This window comes from Labrus mixtus, chromosome 12, assembly GCF_963584025.1.
Source record: "Labrus mixtus chromosome 12, fLabMix1.1, whole genome shotgun sequence".
NCBI classification, from domain to species: Eukaryota; Metazoa; Chordata; class Actinopteri; order Labriformes; family Labridae; genus Labrus; species Labrus mixtus.
Window position 1 is genome coordinate 1,125,927 of NC_083623.1, and position 21,293 is coordinate 1,147,219.

General features: G+C 38.5%; 1 protein-coding gene across 2 annotated transcripts; it reads right to left on the bottom strand.

Moving 5' to 3' along the window:
- Positions 1 to 399: 399 nt before the first annotated feature.
- Positions 400 to 18,078, bottom strand: LOC132985474 (interferon-induced protein 44-like). Of its 2 annotated transcripts, none has more exons than XM_061052882.1 (8): positions 17,878 to 18,078; positions 17,020 to 17,058; positions 3,705 to 3,738; positions 3,362 to 3,557; positions 3,063 to 3,209; positions 2,770 to 2,941; positions 2,568 to 2,668; positions 400 to 1,293 (listed from the first exon to the last, which is right to left on the bottom strand). In XM_061052882.1, the coding sequence occupies exons 2-8, from the start codon at positions 17,054 to 17,056 to the stop codon at positions 1,108 to 1,110; spliced, it is 873 nt and encodes a 290-aa protein (XP_060908865.1). In that variant the 5' UTR covers positions 17,057 to 17,058; positions 17,878 to 18,078; the 3' UTR covers positions 400 to 1,107. The 2 variants fall into 2 exon arrangements, with proteins under 2 accessions (XP_060908865.1, XP_060908864.1); XM_061052881.1 differs by having other exon boundaries at positions 17,685 to 18,077.
- Positions 18,079 to 21,293: the final 3,215 nt, after the last annotated feature.

A 21,293-nucleotide genomic window follows, 5' to 3' on the forward strand; every position in this document is an offset into this window, starting at 1 on the left:
CAATATCGATAACCTATCACATCTTCCATTGTAACATCAAAACACTGAGTTTTAAAGGATTTTCTGAAAGGCTTTCTGTCTTTTTGAATAAATCTGTATTTCTCCTCAGGCTTCTTCCGTGGGAATGAGTTCACTTTTGAGGAAGCAAAACTTGAAGACGAATCCTGACCAGCTCTTTAAGACACAATATCGAAAGCAAAACTCAACACAGAAAGTCACACACGTCTTTGGTTTGACCTGAAGTTATTTGTAGGCGATAGTTTATTCTTTTCACAATGAGTTGTGCTGTTTCAATTCGGCCACTGTGCATGAACTGACTTTATTAAGCTCTTTTTTTTATTTTTTAAATAACTGTTTTTTTTCTTCATTAGGCAGAAATAAAACTACTTTCACCCATGGTAGTAACAAACAAGTGATTTATTGACCTCGCTGGTGGTGAGAGGAGAAGTATTCAGACCGTTCTTTAGACAGTATAATGTTCAAACATCAGATCCAGACTGATGGCACTGAAACTACAGACCTATTACAGATCAGTGGGTGGGAACTCACTCCCAGAGTCTAAACGCAACGTCCGCCATATTGCTTGGAAGCTATGCTAACAGGCTCTGTGGAGAAAGATGAGAAGAACCGACGATGGCGGAAAGTATGTTTCAACTTCAAACTGATATGGATGAAGGGGATTTTGAAGGTCTTGTGCTCGAATCGGATGTTTGTGGCTATCTCTACGAGCCGCAATATAACCGGAGGAACAGGAGGCGGCTGCTGCAGCCGAGGCACAAGACCTGCTGTGCATTCTGGGATTTGGTGTCTTTCATCAACATGAGCCAAAAAGACACTTTCTGCCTTTTCACGGCCAAGAAGGCACCAACTTCAAAATGTATTTCACATTTCTACATATATGACCCAATGTCAACACAGATTCATGTTTCAACGGCTGAAGTATCCCTTTAACTGAAGGAGAAAAGGTTTTGTTTTTTCTCACTGTATATCATACCAAGACACACAATTGGAATAAGAATATAGAGCTAGAAATATATTGGTAGCCAGAGTTCATTAATATGTCAATCCTTTATGGTAATAAGACTTTTAATGTTGTGTTCAAACATATCAGTCTAAACGTCCTGAGGGATTCGTGCGGAAGTTGACGCAGTCTCCTCCGAAGTTGATGATGTTTCTCAGCGCGCTCAGGATCAGGCAGTCCGTGTCACTGTTGAGCTCGATTTCTTCAGAGTAGTTCTTCACAGGGAACATGCAGTTCATTGGGATTCCAACATCTGCACTGAACTGCTCCATCTGTGTGAATAAAAAGATTTGGTTACATTGAAACCTTGGTTCTCTGAGTGAAGAGACTATCTCTAGAGTTAAATATTCCATATGTACGGGGACTATCCCACTGGGGCAGTGAAGTGGATACTTCTTTAAGACACACCACTACGTGGTCCATGAGCAGGGCCATCTGTGAGAGCGTGAGGGGTCGGCCTCAGCCACAGCCAATACAACCGCAGACTGGCTGGGATCAGGGGGATCTGAGGGACCATCTAGAGGCGTCTCGGCAGGGTAAGTTTAGATGAGGTAGACAAGCAAGCAGTGACCAGGGGCCACCCAAGCCCTTGTCTCAGTCCTGACAATATGCCACCCCTGACCTGCTGCTGCCCCCTGTAGCCTTGTGCATCATGAACAGCCCTGGGGGTCTCCACACTGATGTACTGAGGTGTCTCCTGTGCCTGGGACTAGGCCCAAAGGGACACCTGCAGGCCAGGTGGCCAGTCACGACCCCAGCCCTCCACTGACACTGAGTCTGCAGGCCTATCGCATGCTGTTGGGCTGCAGGGGACCCGCAATTTCTGTCAATGAACGATAGCTGCGGGAGTCCTACCAACTGTTGCCGGTATCATCTGGCATGTGACTCCAGCTTTTCTGGTGAAGGTACCCGAGAATTATCCGACTTGTGGGGGAGTGCCGGCCCCTCAAGGATTTGTGCGGCCACCACATGTTCTTGTACATTTACCGCCTGGATGTGACTACAGGCACGTTTTAAGGGGAACGGGTTCTTGATGCCACCACTAATTTGAAGTATTATTTACTGTGCCCCTGTGGCAGTGGGCTGACTGTGGTCGGGCCTTCTGAGCGACCTCTGTCCTGTCACACCCAACCTTTGCGTCTTGAAGGGTGGGCCATGCTTAAGTCTGGCGCTGCGGCATTGGGTAGTGACGTGCAGCGACTGGTGATGTCGCTAGCCAATTAATGTGGGAGGTGTATGTTTGTATTTTTTAAATTGCAGTTCACGGGGGATTTGTTTTTAATACACCGTTTATAGCACTCTGTTGGTGGGTACGTCTCATTCGAGACCCCCCGTCCCCCTCGTCTGACAGGGATAGTCTCTAGTTTAAGGTACATATGTGAACAGCCAGGTCAGACAAATTTCAGGAGTAGTCCTCCTGAAATTATCTGGAAATGGGGATACAGACAAAACTCTGTAAAGTTTGATTATAACCGGATGACTTGTTGCAAAGGACTCATCTATGATTCCCTCTGTAAAAATTATTTCTATCACTTATTAAACATACCTTCTTCTTCAGGGAAGCAACCTTGTAGACATTCCTCAGATTTTCTTTGAGTTCAGGATATGCTTTATCAATCTTGGTTAGAATGACGACTTGAGGAATCCCTGATAGAGAAACAGAAAACCAGTGAGCTGCTGTTTGGAACTTCAAGAAAATAAAAAAAACATTAATATATTGGAAACCCCTTTGAGAGATATATTCTTACCCAGTTCACTGGCTTTCCCTCTAATCTCTCGAATCTGCTGCAGAGTGGCTTGATGCATCAGAGTTAAATTGTCAGCATTTATTACACAAACCAGAATGTGCACTTTGTCGTTATCTGTTGGAGATTTGATGTAGTGTGGATCAGCATCTGACAACTTAGATTCAATGTTGAACTGGAAAACACATTTTTAATACAGTTGAAGGACACCTCTTTCATGTTTAAATCATATATGTTATTCAATATAACAATATTTTTTGAGGGACAAAAACCAGAAAAGTTTCCAGATACTGAACCTTGTAACCTTCCTTCACGTGTCCCATCAAAGCCAGTTTAACATCGTCCACCAGGACACCATTTATTGGGCTCAGACCCATGATGTCATTGAAGACAAAAGGGTAAAAGGACCTCTGGTCCAATTTCTGGATCTTGTAGGCCGTATACTGACATATGGAGAACAATGCAGTTAATTGTTGACGTAAGGAAAATACTGGATCCATTTCTCCTTCTGCAGCTGCAAAATTTAAAGCCAGAAAGTCAAGGTCATCTGTCGTGTCTCATAGTGACTTAACAATTAAACACAAAGTCTTCATACCTTTTCGGTGAAACTGTATTTAAAGCCAGTGTCTGACAAGGCCTGAACGTATATTCTGCCATGTAAGACACTTTGGACGGAGTTGATGAAACTGGACTTTCCAGCTCCAACGGGCCCATGAAGAAGAATCCTGATCTGCTTTCCTTCTGACGGAAGTTTGTAGCTTTCAACATACTGCAGAGGGTTCTGGTAGTCTCTATTTGGGGAAGGAAGCGTTTCACAAGATTACAGACTTAACAGAGTTTCCATTTCTGTTTGACGCCCAGCTTCCATGAAAAATTTTGAGATTTAATTAGGATGTAAGTGAAAAACAATCACATTGATAAGGTGAAGGAACACTTACTTCCAGTTTATTGTCCTCCATGGTGTGGAAAGAACTGAAAAATACACAAGAGAAGATGCACAGACAAAACAAAAAATGATCATCATGCTTCAACAACTTTTAATTTTCTCGACAAGGAACAATGTGTTAAAAAAAAACGTCTTATGTGGAGGTTCTTAAGGTTCTCCAGATGCACTAGTTAAAGTTACAAATGATCTACTTCTAGCCTCAGACATGGCTGACACAATGACAGACAGAATATGGAAGCAATTGCGGCAGCATTAAAAAGACAGTCCTTTAATCCAGGCAGGGGTTCGGTACACAGAACTGGTGTAGTCAAGACCACACTAACCGAGGCCAGAGACCAGAGTGGTCCGAGACCAAGACAAGAACAAGACATTTAAGGATTGAGACCGAGTCAAGACTAAGACCAAGGCAGGACGAGATGTAGACAAGACCATATAGATCAATGAAAAATCATCATCATGTGTGCCGGGGGCGTGTCACTCAATTAGACTGTAACACCAGGAACGTTTCGGCCGGAACCGGGAGGATAAAAATCAAATTATCTTCAGACCAAGACTGATTTCGAGTAGTACACAGGTCGGCAAATAAAAAAAAAATCCAGAGGGTTAGGCAGAGCTCAGTCTGTAGGGACTTGGGTTGGGAACCAGAGGGTCACAGGTTCACGTCCTGGTGCGGACCATAATTAGTAGAGGAACAAACCCCCCAAAAAGGCTTTAGTTTTCGAGATACCCCTACCCGAGGTAGAACAAAGCACGACCATATTTTTTCATAACTTGAACATGTCTAGTTTATGAAACGGATGGTTGTATAAAAATATTTTACTGCAAAATAACTTTTTTTGGATGTTTTATGTATCTTAACAAAAAACGAAAATAGGTCAAATTAGGGCTTCTCCAAAAGGGACAGCTCTAGCCTTATCACATGTATCTCTGGGAATCAGAATCAGAATTTCACCAAATTTGGACAGGATGTTCACAGATAGTTATTAGTTACAATTATTATTAAGTTTTTATCAATACCATTTTTAATTTTTTAATTTTTTACACTTAAACACACATGTAGTTTAGGCGGAAATTGAAAATTGAAACAAAATTCAAAAGGTATGTATATCAAAGTCTGTCATTTTTTAAGTAAGGACACCAAACTGTAAAATATGTAATTTTTATCTTCTTTAGACTGTTATCTCAACATAAAAGCAAGTTATTTGACTTTTCACTTGACCCTATGCTGTCACCAGCCCCTAACAGGAAACTAGTGCAGCCAGGATTTCAGGGCGATCTGGTACAATGGGGCCCTATGGATGTGTATGTGGGAGGAGGTGGCCACAAACAATAAATTAAGACTTAACAACAAGACACAATATAATTGTATTCTGTAATATATATATAATTAAACATTTTATAGTTATTCCTAAAACATTTTGTCTCATATTTTCTATCTTACATATGATTTCTATGATGACACTCAGAGTCAACCCGCTGCTTTCAACAATATTGTCACCTATGACATTGTTTCTATTTCATTCTAAAAAATTAAAGCATTGTCTTGACATCAGTTGTGAAATATTAATGAACTAAAAAACAGTATTGATATATATAACCTTGAGTTCTTAGAAATTAAATATACATCATATAGTCTATTTGTATATCAGCTATAAAGCCTGTTGTAGTTTTTTTAATGCATTTCAGACATATAAAGATGGTGTGTAGTCACCATATCTCCTGCTTTTAAGAAGAACCCTAGTTTCTCCAGAGGATACACAGGATGAAGGGATAGTTTTTATAATACCCTAAGTTTGATAAAGTGTTAAAAAAAGCTACAATAGCTATTTTTGTTGAATGATTTATCAGGCAACCAATGGAGCTGGGATACAAAACAATTCTTATGATGGCGTAAATGTGTGTAAGGTAAATTAGGATAACAATCATGCAAACATGTTTATGAGAAACTTCTTTATACACTTATTTTACCTCATTATATATAATGACATTTGATTTTAAATGCTAATTACAAAGGATGATTTCCACTTAAGATAAAATGACTGTGAACCTGAGAGCTTAACACCTTGCAACTAAAAACCTTTGTGTCACACTAAGCATCCCCTGGAGACAAAGTTTTACCTCTTACCTCTTTGCTGATCTTGTCCTGTGCTTGTGTAAGTTGTGTTTACTGATGAAAAATCTCCTTCTGCCAAGTTTGAGCCGTCAAATATATCCCTAACTCTGAATCTTGGCTGTAGAAAATGACACCAACCCGCTGAAAGCAGTAACGAATAAGAATAACTTCACAGAAGAAAATATCTTCTATCTTAAGGTCTTGTTTGCTTTTGTAAACCATTTCACGATATCAGTATAAGTTTAAGTGAGCTCCATAACCAACCAAAACAATCCTCCCAGGAGCTTTAAGAAAACAACTGCTGCAGAAAATAACCATCAACAAGGTTAACCAACCAAAGAAAGATAACAACCAAGTCAGGACAACAGAACCAAAGACAACACAACCAAAGACAACACAACCAAATCAAGACAACATAACCAAATCAAGACACCATAACTAAATTAAGACACCACAACCAAATCAAGACAACATAACCAAATCAAGACACCACAACCAAATAAAGACAACTTAACCAAATCAAGACAACACAACCAAATCAAGACAACATAACCAAATCAAGACAACACAACCAAATCAAGACAACATAACCAAATCAAGACATCACAACCAAATCAAGACACCACAACCAAAGACAACACAACCAAATCAAGACAACATAACCAAATCAAGACACCATAACTAAATTAAGACACCACAACCAAATCAAGACAACATAACCAAATCAAGACAACATAACGAAATCAAGACACCACAACCAAAGACAACACAACCAAATCAAGACAACATAACCAAATCAAGACACCACAACCAAATCAAGACACCACAACCAAAGACAACACAACCAAATCAAGACAACATAACCAAATCAAGACACCACAACCAAATCAAGACACCACAACCAAATCAAGACAACACAACCAAATCAAGACATCACAACCAAATCAAGACAACACAACCAAATCAAGACAACATAACCAAATCAAGACACCACAACCAAATCAAGACATCACAACCAAATCAAGACAACATAACCAAATCAAGACAACACAACCAAATCAAGACAACACAACCAAATCAAGACAACATAACCAAAGACAACACAACCAAATCAAGACATCACAACCAAATCAAGACAACATAACCAAATCAAGACAACACAACCAAATCAAGACATCACAACCAAATCAAGACAACATAACCAAATCAAGATAACACAACCAAATCAAGACAACATAACCAAATCAAGACAACACAACCAAATCAAGACAACACAACCAAATCAAGACACCACAACCAAAGACAACACAACCAAATCAAGACAACATAACCAAATCAAGACAACATAACCAAATCAAGACAACATAACCAAATCAAGACACCACAACCAAATCAAGACAACACAACCAAATCAAGACACCACAACCAAATCAAGACAACACAACCAAATCAAGACACCACAACCAAATCAATACAACACAACCAAATCAAGACACCACAACCAAATCAAGACAACACAACCAAATCAATACAACACAACCAAATCAAGACACCACAACCAAATCAAGACAACATAACCAAATCAAGACAACACAACCAAATCAAGACAACATAACCAAATCAAGACACCACAACCAAATCAAGACACCACAACCAAATCAAGACAACACAACCAAATCAAGACAACATAACCAAAGACAACACAACCAAATCAAGACATCACAACCAAATCAAGACAACATAACCAAATCAAGACAACACAACCAAATCAAGACAACATAACCAAATCAAGACAACATAACCAAATCAAGACACCACAACCAAATCAAGACACCATAACCAAATCAAGACAACATAACCAAATCAAGACACCACAACCAAATCAAGACACCACAACCACAACCAAAGACAACACAACCAAATCAAGACATCACAACCAAATCAAGACAACATAACCAAATCAAGACAACACAACCAAATCAAGACAACATAACCAAATCAAGACACCACAACCAAATCAACACACCACAACCACAACCAAAGACAACACAACCAAATCAAGACACCACAACCAAATCAAGACAACATAACCAAATCAAGACACCATAACTAAATTAAGACACCACAACCAAATCAAGACAACATAACCAAATCAAGACACCACAACCAAATAAAGACAACTTAACCAAATCAAGACAACACAACCAAATCAAGACAACATAACCAAATAAAGACACCATAACTAAATTAAGACACCACAACCAAATCAAGACAACATAACCAAATCAAGACAACACAACCAAAGACAACACAACCAAATAAAGACAACTTAACCAAATCAAGACAACACAACCAAATCAAGACAACATAACCAAATCAAGACAACACAACCAAATCAAGACAACATAACCAAATCAAGACATCACAACCAAATCAAGACACCACAACCAAAGACAACACAACCAAATCAAGACAACATAACCAAATCAAGACACCATAACTAAATTAAGACACCACAACCAAATCAAGACAACATAACCAAATCAAGACAACAAAACGAAATCAAGACACCACAACCAAAGACAACACAACCAAATCAAGACAACATAACCAAATCAAGACACCACAACCAAATCAAGACACCACAACCAAAGACAACACAACCAAATCAAGACAACATAACCAAATCAAGACACCACAACCAAATCAAGACACCACAACCAAATCAAGACAACACAACCAAATCAAGACATCACAACCAAATCAAGACAACACAACCAAATCAAGACAACATAACCAAATCAAGACACCACAACCAAATCAAGACATCACAACCAAATCAAGACAACATAACCAAATCAAGACAACACAACCAAATCAAGACAACACAACCAAATCAAGACAACATAACCAAAGACAACACAACCAAATCAAGACATCACAACCAAATCAAGACAACATAACCAAATCAAGACAACACAACCAAATCAAGACATCACAACCAAATCAAGACAACATAACCAAATCAAGATAACACAACCAAATCAAGACAACATAACCAAATCAAGACAACACAACCAAATCAAGACAACACAACCAAATCAAGACACCACAACCAAAGACAACACAACCAAATCAAGACAACATAACCAAATCAAGACAACATAACCAAATCAAGACACCACAACCAAATCAAGACACCACAACCAAATCAAGACACCACAACCAAATCAATACAACACAACCAAATCAAGACACCACAACCAAATCAAGACAACACAACCAAATCAATACAACACAACCAAATCAAGACACCACAACCAAATCAAGACAACATAACCAAATCAAGACAACACAACCAACTCAAGACAACATAACCAAATCAAGACACCACAACCAAATCAAGACACCACAACCAAATCAAGACAACACAACCAAATCAAGACACCACAACCAAATCAATACAACACAACCAAATCAACACACCACAACCAAATCAAGACAACACAACCAAATCAATACAACACAACCAAATCAAGACACCACAACCAAATAAAGACAACACAACCAAATCAAGACACCACAACCAAATCAAGACAACACAACCAAATCAAGACACCACAACCAAATCAAGACAACACAACCAAATCAAGACACCACAACCAAAGACAACACAACCAAATCAAGACACCACAACCAAATCAAGACAACATAAACAAATCAAGACAACATAACCAAATCAAGACAACACAACCAAATCAAGACAACACAACCAAATCAAGACAACATAACCAAATCAAGACACCACAACCAAATCAAGACACCAAAACCAAATCAAGACAACATAACCAAATCAAGACACCACAACCAAATCAAGACACCACAACCACAACCAAAGACAACACAACCAAATCAAGACATCACAACCAAATCAAGACAACATAACCAAATCAAGACAACACAACCAAATCAAGACAACATAACCAAATCAAGACACCACAACCAAATCAAGACACCACAACCACAACCAAAGACAACACAACCAAATCAAGACACCACAACCAAATCAAGACAACATAACCAAATCAAGACAACATAACCAAATCAAGACACCACAACCAAATCAAGACACCACAACCACAACCAAAGACAACACAACCAAATCAAGACAACACAACCAAATCAAGACAACATAACCAAATCAAGACAACACAACCAAATCAAGACAACATAACCACAACCAAAGACAACATAATCAAATCAAGACACCACAACCAAATCAAGACAACATAACCAAATCAAGACAACATAACCAAATCAAGACACCACAACCAAATCAAGACAACACAACCAAATCAAGACACCACAACCAAATCAAGACAACATAACCAAATCAAGACACCACAACCAAATTAAGACAACATAACCAAAGACAATACAACCAAAGATAACACAACCAAATCAAGACAACATAACCAAAGACAACACAACCAAAGACACCACAACCAAAGACAACACAACCAAAGATAACACAACCAAATCAATACACCACAACCAAAGACAACACAACCAAATCAAGACACCACAACCAAAGACAATACAACCAAATCAAGACACCATAACTAAATCAAGACACCATAACCAAAGACAACACAACCAAATCAAGACACCATAACTAAATCAAGACACCATAACCAAAGACAACACAACCAAATCAAGAAAACACAACCAAAGACAATACAACCAAATCAAGACACCACAACCAAAGACAACACAACCAAAGATAACACAACCAAATCAAGACAACATAACCAAATCAAGACAACACAACCAAATCAAGACACCACAACCAAAGACAACACAACCAAATCAAGACACCACAACCAAATCAAGACAACATAAACAAATCAAGACACCACAACCAAATCAATACAACACAACCAAATCAAGACAACATAACCAAATCAAGACAACACAACCAAATCAAGACAACATAACCAAATCAAGACAACACAACCAAATCAAGACAACATAACCAAATCAAGACAACATAACCAAATCAAGACACCACAACCAAATCAAGACACCACAACCAAATCAAGACAACATAACCAAATCAAGACACCACAACCAAATCAAGACACCACAACCACAACCAAAGACAACACAACCAAATCAAGACATCACAACCAAATCAAGACAACATAACCAAATCAAGACAACACAACCAAATCAAGACAACATAACCAAATCAAGACACCACAACCAAATCAACACACCACAACCACAACCAAAGACAACACAACCAAATCAAGACACCACAACCAAATCAAGACAACATAACCAAATCAAGACAACATAACCAAATCAAGACAACATAACCACAACCAAAGACAACATAACCAAATCAAGACACCACAATCAAATCAAGACAACATAACCAAATGAAGACAACATAACCAAATCAAGACACCACAACCAAATCAAGACACCACAACCAAATCAAGACACCACAACCAAATCAAGACAACACAACCAAAGACAACACAACCAAAGATAACACAACCAAATCAAGACAACATAACCAAATCAAGACACCACAACCAAATCAAGACACCACAACCAAATCAAGACAACATAACCAAATCAAGACACCACAACCAAATCAAGACACCACAACCACAACCAAAGACAACACAACCAAATCAAGACAACACAACCAAATCAAGACAACATAACCAAATCAAGACAACACAACCAAATCAAGACAACATAACCACAACCAAAGACAACATAATCAAATCAAGACACCACAACCAAATCAAGACAACATAACCAAATCAAGACAACATAACCAAATCAAGACACCACAACCAAATCAAGACAACACAACCAAATCAAGACACCACAACCAAATCAAGACAACACAACCAAATTAAGACAACATAACCAAAGACAATACAACCAAAGATAACACAACCAAATCAAGACAACATAACCAAAGACAACACAACCAAAGACACCACAACCAAAGACAACACAACCAAAGATAACACAACCAAATCAATACACCACAACCAAAGACAACACAACCAAATCAAGACACCACAACCAAAGACAATACAACCAAATCAAGACACCATAACTAAATCAAGACACCATAACCAAAGACAACACAACCAAATCAAGACACCATAACTAAATCAAGACACCATAACCAAAGACAACACAACCAAATCAAGAAAACACAACCAAAGACAATACAACCAAATCAAGACACCACAACCAAAGACAACACAACCAAAGATAACACAACCAAATCAAGACAACATAACCAAATCAAGACAACACAACCAAATCAAGACACCACAACCAAATCAAGACACCACAACCAAAGACAACACAACCAAATCAAGACACCACAACCAAATCAAGACAACATAAACAAATCAAGACACCACAACCAAATCAATACAACACAACCAAATCAAGATAACATAACCAAATCAAGACAACACAACCAAATCAAGACAACATAACCAAATCAAGACAACACAACCAAATCAAGACAACATAACCAAATCAAGACAACATAACCAAATCAAGACACCACAACCAAATCAAGACACCACAACCAAATCAAGACAACATAACCAAATCAAGACACCACAACCAAATCAAGACACCACAACCACAACCAAAGACAACACAACCAAATCAAGACATCACAACCAAATCAAGACAACATAACCAAATCAAGACAACACAACCAAATCAAGACAACATAACCAAATCAAGACACCACAACCAAATCAACACACCACAACCACAACCAAAGACAACACAACCAAATCAAGACACCACAACCAAATCAAGACAACATAACCAAATCAAGACAACATAACCAAATCAAGACAACATAACCACAACCAAAGACAACATAACCAAATCAAGACACCACAATCAAATCAAGACAACATAACCAAATCAAGACAACATAACCAAATCAAGACACCACAACCAAATCAAGACACCACAACCAAATCAAGACACCACAACCAAATCAAGACAACACAACCAAAGACAACACAACCAAAGATAACACAACCAAATCAAGACAACATAACCAAATCAAGACACCACAACCAAATCAAGACACCACAACCAAATCAAGACAACATAACCAAATCAAGACACCACAACCAAATCAAGACACCACAACCACAACCAAAGACAACACAACCAAATCAAGACACCACAACCAAAGACAACACAACCAAAGACAACACAACCAAAGACAACACAACCAAATCAAGACAACATAACCAAAGACAATACAACTAAATCAAGACACCACAACCAAAGACAATACAACCAAAGATAACACAACCAAATCAAGACAACATAACCAAAGACAACACAACCAAAGACACCACAACCAAAGACAACACAACCAAAGATAACACAACCAAATCAAGACACCACAACCAAAGACAACACAACCAAATCAAGACACCACAACCAAAGACAATACAACCAAATCAAGACACCATAACTAAATCAAGACACCATAACCAAAGACAACACAACCAAATCAAGACACCATAACTAAATCAAGACACCATAACCAAAGACAACACAACCAAATCAAGAAAACACAACCAAAGACAACACAACCAAATCAAGACACCACAACAAAAGACAACACAACCAAAGATAACACAACCAAATCAAGACAACATAACCAAATCAAGACACCATAACTAAATCAAGACACCACAACCAAAGACAACACAACCAAAGATAACACAACCAAAGACAACACAACCAAATCAAGACACCATAACCAAAGACAACACAACCAATGATAACACAACCAAATCAAGACACCACAACCAAAGACAATACAACCAAAGATAACACAACCAAATCAAGACAGCATAACCAAATCAAGACACCATAACCAAAGACAACACAACCAAAGATAACACAACCAAATCAAGACACCACAACCAAAGACAACACAACCAAAGATAACACAACCAAATCAAGACAACATAACCAAATCAAGACACCATAACTAAATCAAGACACCACAACCAAAGATAACACAACCAAATCAAGACAACATAACCAAATCAAGACACCATAACTAAATGAAGACACCACAACCAAAGATAACACAACTAAATCAAGACAACACAACCAAAGATAACACAACCAAATCAAGACACCACAACCAAATCAAGACAACACAACCAAAGACAATACAACCAAAGATAACACAACCAAATCAAGACACCACAACCAAATCAAGACAACACAACCAAATCAAGACACCACAACCAAAGATAACACAACCAAATCAAGACAACATAACCAAATCAAGACACCATAACTAAATCAAGACACCACAACCAAAGACAACACAACCAAATCAAGACAACATAACCAAATCAAGACTCCACAACCAAAGACAACACAACCAAAGACAACACAACCAAATCAAGACAACATAACCAAATCAAGACACCACAATCAAAGACAATACAACCAAATCAAGACACCATAACTAAATCAAGACACCACAACCAAAGACAACACAACCAAATCAAGAAAACACAACCAAAGACAATATAACCAAATCAAGACACCACAACCAAAGACAACACAACCAAAGATAACACAACCAAATCAAGACAACATAACCAAATCAAGACAACACAACCAAATCAAGAAAACACAACCAAAGACAACAAAACCAAATCAAGACAACATAACCAAATCAAGACACCATAACTTAATCAAGACACCATAACCAAAGACAACACAACCAAATCAAGACAACATAACCAAATCAAGACACCACAACCAAAGATAACACAACCAAATCAAGACAACATAACCAAATCAAGACACCATAACTAAATCAAGACACCATAACCAAAGACAACACAACCAAATCAAGACAACATAACCAAATCAAGACACCATAACTAAATCAAGACACCATAACTAAATCAAGACAACATAACCAAAGACAACACAACCAAATCAAGAAAACACAACCAAGTAGTAGTTGTGATGTCTTGATTTAGTTATGATGTCTTGATTTGGTTGTGGTGTCTTGATTTAGTTGTGGTGTCTTGATTTGGTTGTGGTGTCTTGATTTAGTTGTGGTGTCTTGATTTGGTTGTGATGTCTTGACGTAGTTGTGATGTCTTGATTTGGTTGTGGTGTCTTGATTTGGTTGTGGTGTCTTGATTTGGTTGTGATGTCTTGACGTAGTTGTGATGTCTTGATTTGGTTGTGGTGTCTTGATTTGGTTGTGGTGTCTTGATTTGGTTGTGATGTCTTGATTTGGTTGTGATGTCTTGATTTGGTTATGGTGTCTTGATTTAGTTATGATGTCTTGATTTGGTTGTGATGTCTTGATTTGGTTGTGATGTCTTGATTTGGTTGTGGTGTATTGATTTGGTTGTGGTGTCTTGATTTGGTTGTGATGTCTTGATTTAGTTGTGATGTCTTGATTTAGTTGTGATGTCTTGATTTAGTTGTGTTGTCTTGATTTAGTTGTGGTGTCTTGATTTAGTTGTGTTGTCTTGATTTAGTTGTGATGTCTTGATTTGGTTGTGATGTCTTGATTTGTTTGTGATGTTTGGTTGGTTGACTTTGTTGATGGTTATTTTCTGCAGCAATTGTTTCCTTAAAGCTCCTGTGAGGTAAGAGGTCAAACTTTGTCTCCAGGGGATGCTTAGTGTGACACAAAGGTTTTTAGTTGCAAGGTGTTAAGCTCTCAGGTTCACAGTCATTTTGTCTTAAGTGGAAATCATCCTTTGTAATTAGCATTTAAAATCAAATGTCATTATATATAATGAGGTAAAATAAGTGTATAAAGAAGTTTCTCATAAACATGTTTGCATGATTGTTATCCTAATTTACCTTACACACATTTACGCCATCATAAGAATTGTTTTGTATCCCAGCTCCATTCGTTGCCTGATAAATCATTCAACAAAAATAGCTATTGTAGCTTTTTTTTAACACTTTATCAAACTTATGGTATTATAGAAACTATCCCTTCATCCGGTGTATCCTCTGGAGTAACTAGGGTTCGTCTTAAAAGCAGGAGATATGGTGACTACACACCATCTTTATATGACTGAAATGCATTTAAAAAACTACAACAGGCTGTATAGCTGATATACAAATAGACTATATGAAGTATATTTAATTTCTAAGAACTCAAGGTTATATATATCAATACTGTTTTTAAGTTCATTAATATTTCACAACTGATGTCAAGACAATGCTTTAATTTTTTAGAATGAAATAGAAACAATGTCATAGGTGACAATATTGTTGAAAGCAGCGGGTTGACTCTGAGTGTCATCATATGTAAGATAGAAAATATGAGACAAAATGTATTAGGAATAACTATAAAATGTTTAATTATATATATATTACAGAATACAATTATATTGTGTCTTGTTGTTAAGTCTTAATCAATTGTTTGTGGCCACCTCCTCCCACATACACATCCATAGGGCCCCATTGTACCAGATCGCCCTGAAATCCTGGCTGCACTAGTTTCCTGTTAGGGGCTGGTGACAGCATAGGGTCAAGTGAAAAGTCAAATAACTTGCTTTTATGTTGAGATAACAGTCTAAAGAAGATAAAAATTACATATTTTAATGTTTGGTGTCCTTACTTAAAAAATGACAGACTTTGATATACCTTTTGAATTTTTGTTTCAATTTTCAATTTCCGCCTAAACTACATGTGTGTTTAAGTGTAAAAAATTAAAAAATTAAAAATGGTATTGATAAAAACTTTGCATAATTGTAACTAATAACTATCTGTGAACATCCTGTCCAGATTTGGTGAAATTCTGATTCTGATTCCCAGAGATACATGTGATAAGGCTAGAGCTGTCCCTTTTGGAGAAGCCCTAATTTGACCTATTTTTGTTTTTTGGTAAGATGCATAAAACATCCAAAAAAAAGTTATTTTGCAGTAAAATATTTTTATACAACAATCCGTTTCATAAACTAGACATGTTCAAGTTATGAAAAAATATGGTTGTGCTTTGTTCTAAGGACGTTAGGACCGGGAGACAAAAAAATATTGTCATGCGTACACAACTTTTAATTGTCACCAAGAAGAAAAAATGTGTTAACAAAAACAGCCTTACATGGAGGTTGTTCAGGTGTGGACTGCGTTCCTCCCATACCTGGAGAATAAAACAGTTCCAGTGAAACTCTTAATCCAGCTTTAAAATCACTATTTAACGGAGTAACTTCTGGATTTATTATCAGTGACAAATGACTCAGTATGCTGCGCCATAAAACAGAATATATTACAGTCAAAACTCGATCAAACCTCAAAGTATTTCATCAAATTTATTGTGTGAATTAGAGGTTTGTACACTCACATTAAATCATTAAGACTCATATCATTTGTTTAAAACTGATGTTGTAGTAATTACAAACACAGATGAGACAAAAAATTATCATCATGCTTCAGCAACTTTAAACAATGTGTTAAAAAAACAGTCTTATGAGGAGGTTCTTTTGTAGACCAATATCCAGCATATGAAACTGTAGTTGTAATAAATTTCATTTGTCTATTGTGCTGATTGAAACTTAATCAAATATCCTACATCTTCAAAGAAAGTTTTAACGACAACAAACAAAAAGATCTAAAGTAAAATTCACTAAACTGACAATTTATTTAAAACTTCAGTTTGAGATCAATATGTAAAAGATCACATTTTGTTTATTATATCAGGAAATAAAACTACAATACGAAGACATTAACGATAACAGGTAGCACAGAATAACAAGAGAAACTTCAAACCTCAGTTGTTGTTCCAGTGGCTGAATGAGACCGGGACTACCCACACTCTTCGACTGTGCATCGATTTCTAACAGCAACAGGATTTTCTTTTCCCTGGTCTCAACTGTCAAATGAAAATCCAGAAGCCTGATCCAGTATTTATCATCCTTGGAGTATCAGAAGGGCCGAAAGGTTTGGAAGTTGCACAACATACCTTCTAGCTTCTGGGTTTTCTCACTGCCACAGAAACTCTTTTGGAAGAAGAAAGAAGTGCCTACTGTAAACTGTGGCTAACTGAGTTGACAAATACACTTCACTTAGAGATCATTAGATTTATTCTTAAAAACAAACTTGAGAAATTTGAAAAGATTTGACCTGCCTTTGAGCTGGAATAATCAATTGAACTTTGTACATGCAATGTCAGGTGGCACATCTACTGTAGGTAGGGTTGGGAGTGGAGCGGGGGTGGGGATTAGTTTGTTCATGTTTTATGGTTTACTTTGTACTCTGACTCTCTTATCACTACTACCTTTTTGTTGAGCCACATGATGCACATATAACACCTTCCATCATAATATCAAAACACTGAATCAGGAAATATTTAATCAACTGAATTTAGCTTCTTGTGGGAATACATTTACACACAGTATTCAATCCCAAACAGCACTATAAAGAAAGGCTTGCCTCGGGATGAGCCTGATCCCTGCTGTAATAACAGCCCTCAAGAGTGACAACTCTTCGTTGTTGTCTAACTCTCTTTGTGTTTCACTCTGTTTGTTGTATATGTATGTTCTTTGGTTTGTTCTGTTCTGACAGTAACGGTGCTGTGAAAGAGAATTTCCCCATGGGGACAATAATGTCTATAAAACAAGCCCACCTCTGAAGCTCACTCAAATTCACCTGTGACTGCAAACACAGCTGGCCAATCGGAGAAAAGTGGGCACGAGGGGGGGGGGGGGGGGGGCCTTAAAGAGACAGCAGCTGAAATTAAGCGTTCGAATCGGCCATCAGGAGCAGGTCATTATCAGTTATCGTATCGGCCACCAGGAGCAGGTCATTATCAGTTATCGTATCGGCCACCAGGAGCAGGTCATTATCAGTTATCGTATCGGCCATCAGGAGCAGGTCATTATCAGTTATCGTATCGGCCACCAGGAGCAGGTCATTATCAGTTATCGGTAGCCACCATCAGGAGCAGGTCATTATCAGTTATCGGTAGCCACCATCAGGAGCAGGTCATTATCAGTTATCGGTAGCCACCATCAGGAGCAGGTCATTATCAGTTATCGGTAGCCACCACCAGGAGCAGGTCATTATCAGTTATCGGTAGCCACCACCAGGAGCAGGTCATTATCAGTTATCGGTAGCCACCACCAGGAGCAGGTCATTATCAGTTATCGGTAGCCACCACCAGGAGCAGGTCATTATCAGTTATCGGTAGCCACCATCAGGAGCAGGTCATTATCAGTTATCGGTAGCCACCATCAGGAGCAGGTCATTATCAGTTATCGGTAGCCACCACCAGGAGCAGGTCATTATCAGTTATCGGTAGCCACCACCAGGAGCAGGTCATTATCAGTTATCGGTAGCCACCACCAGGAGCAGGTCATTATCAGTTATCGGTAGCCACCATCAGGAGCAGGTCATTATCAGTTATCGGTAGCCACCATCAGGAGCAGGTCATTATCAGTTATCGGTAGCCACCACCAGGAGCAGGTCATTATCAGTTATCGGTAGCCACCACCAGGAGCAGGTCATTATCAGTTATCGGTAGCCACCACCAGGAGCAGGTCATTATCAGTTATCGGTAGCCACCATCAGGAGCAGGTCATTATCAGTTATCGGTAGCCACCACCAGGAGCAGGTCATTATCAGTTATCGGTAGCCACCACCAGGAGCAGGTCATTATCAGTTATCGGTAGCCACCACCAGGAGCAGGTCATTATCAGTTATCGGTAGCCACCACCAGGAGCAGGTCATTATCAGTTATCGGTAGCCACCATCAGGAGCAGGTCATTATCAGTTATCGGTAGCCACCATCAGGAGCAGGTCATTATCAGTTATCGGTAGCCACCAGGAGCAGGTCATTATCAGTTATCGGTAGCCACCACCAGGAGCAGGTCATTATCAGTTATCGGTAGCCACCAGGAGCAGGTCATTATCAGTTATCGGTAGCCACCAGGAGCAGGTCATTATCAGTTATCGGTAGCCACCAGGAGCAGGTCATTATCAGTTATCGGTAGCCACCATCAGGAGCAGGTCATTATCAGTTATCGGTAGCCACCACCAGGAGCAGGTCATTATAGGTCATCATCTCAATAAAATTTATATCGTGCATCCCTAAAAATACTTACAGTTTTAAATACCACAAAACTTCAAGAGAAACAAAATAATAAAACACCATCACAGACGTCTCAGCTCGCTGATATTTTATTCTTTAACAAGAAGTCTGAAAAACAACCGGATCTGGATTAATCACATTCAGATTTTAAAACATGAAACAGATGTTGAGTTTAAAAAGTTTTCAGACAGACAGTAAATCAGCAGGTAAAATATCATCCCCCATCCTTGTTCTGCATAGGTGAGATATTACAAACACAAAATATGAGAAGCATCTACGATCCGTTTCAGCGTTAATACTTAAAGGAAGAATGTGCAGCATGTTCCACATAAATAAATCATAAAGTCTGTCCTGTGTAAATGTGTCTCTGAGTCATGACTGTCTACAATGAGGGAGAAGCTCGAGTCCCGCTGGCTGTGTTGTTGTCAGAGCCGTGTTTACATGGACGGGACGGCCGGCTCCTCCCCTTGTGTATAAAAGCTGTTTTAGTCAAGAACTAGAGAGAAGAAGAAGAACATACTCACTGATTATTTGGATGTTAGTAAGAGTTTTTAGATCACGCTCATTCTGTGTCAGTTTACATGAAATGTGAAGCTACGAGCTAACTAAAGAGCGCTAACATTAGCATGCTAACACAACAATGTGAAGCTACGAGCTAACTAAAGAGCGCTAACATTAGCATGCTAACACAACAATGTGAAGCTACGAGCTAACTAAAGAGCCCTAACATTAGCATGCTAACACAACAATGTGAAGCTACGAGCTAACTAAAGAGCGCTAACATTAGCATGCTAACACAACAATGTGAAGCTACGAGCTAACTAAAGAGCGCTAACATTAGCATGCTAACACAACAATGTGAAGCTACGAGCTAACTAAAGAGCGCTAACATTAGCATGCTAACACAACAATGTGAAGCTACGAGCTAACTAAAGAGTGCTAACATTAGCATGCTAACACAACAATGTGAAGCTACGAGCTAACTAAGGAGCGCTAACATTAGCATGCTAACACAACAATGTGAAGCTACGAGCTAACTAAAGAGTGCTAACATTAGCATGCTAACACAACAATGTGAAGCTACGAGCTAACTAAAGAGCGCTAACATTAGCATGCTAACACAACAATGCAGGACACAGGTGATTGCAGCTCGAGTAGAGGATAATTATGGTGCGCTCTAATTGATAACTCCATCATGTGATCGTGAGGGGAGAGGGGTTGGAGGTGTGTCTCTGGAGGAGATCGGAGGCTTCAGTATGGAGGAGGCGTGGCCTAACAGAAGTTTGTTT

Bases quoted from the DNA above. Each gene is read 5' to 3' on its own strand.
- LOC132985474 (XM_061052882.1), bottom strand. From the start codon at position 17,056: ATGGGAGGAACGCAGTCCACACCTGAACAACCTCCAT. The intron at 3,739-17,019 runs GTAAGGCTGTTT...TGTATTTTTCAG, and splicing joins CACACCTGAACAACCTCCAT to TTCTTTCCACACCATGGAGG. The intron at 3,210-3,361 runs GTATGAAGACTT...TCCATATGTCAG, and splicing joins AATACAGTTTCACCGAAAAG to TATACGGCCTACAAGATCCA.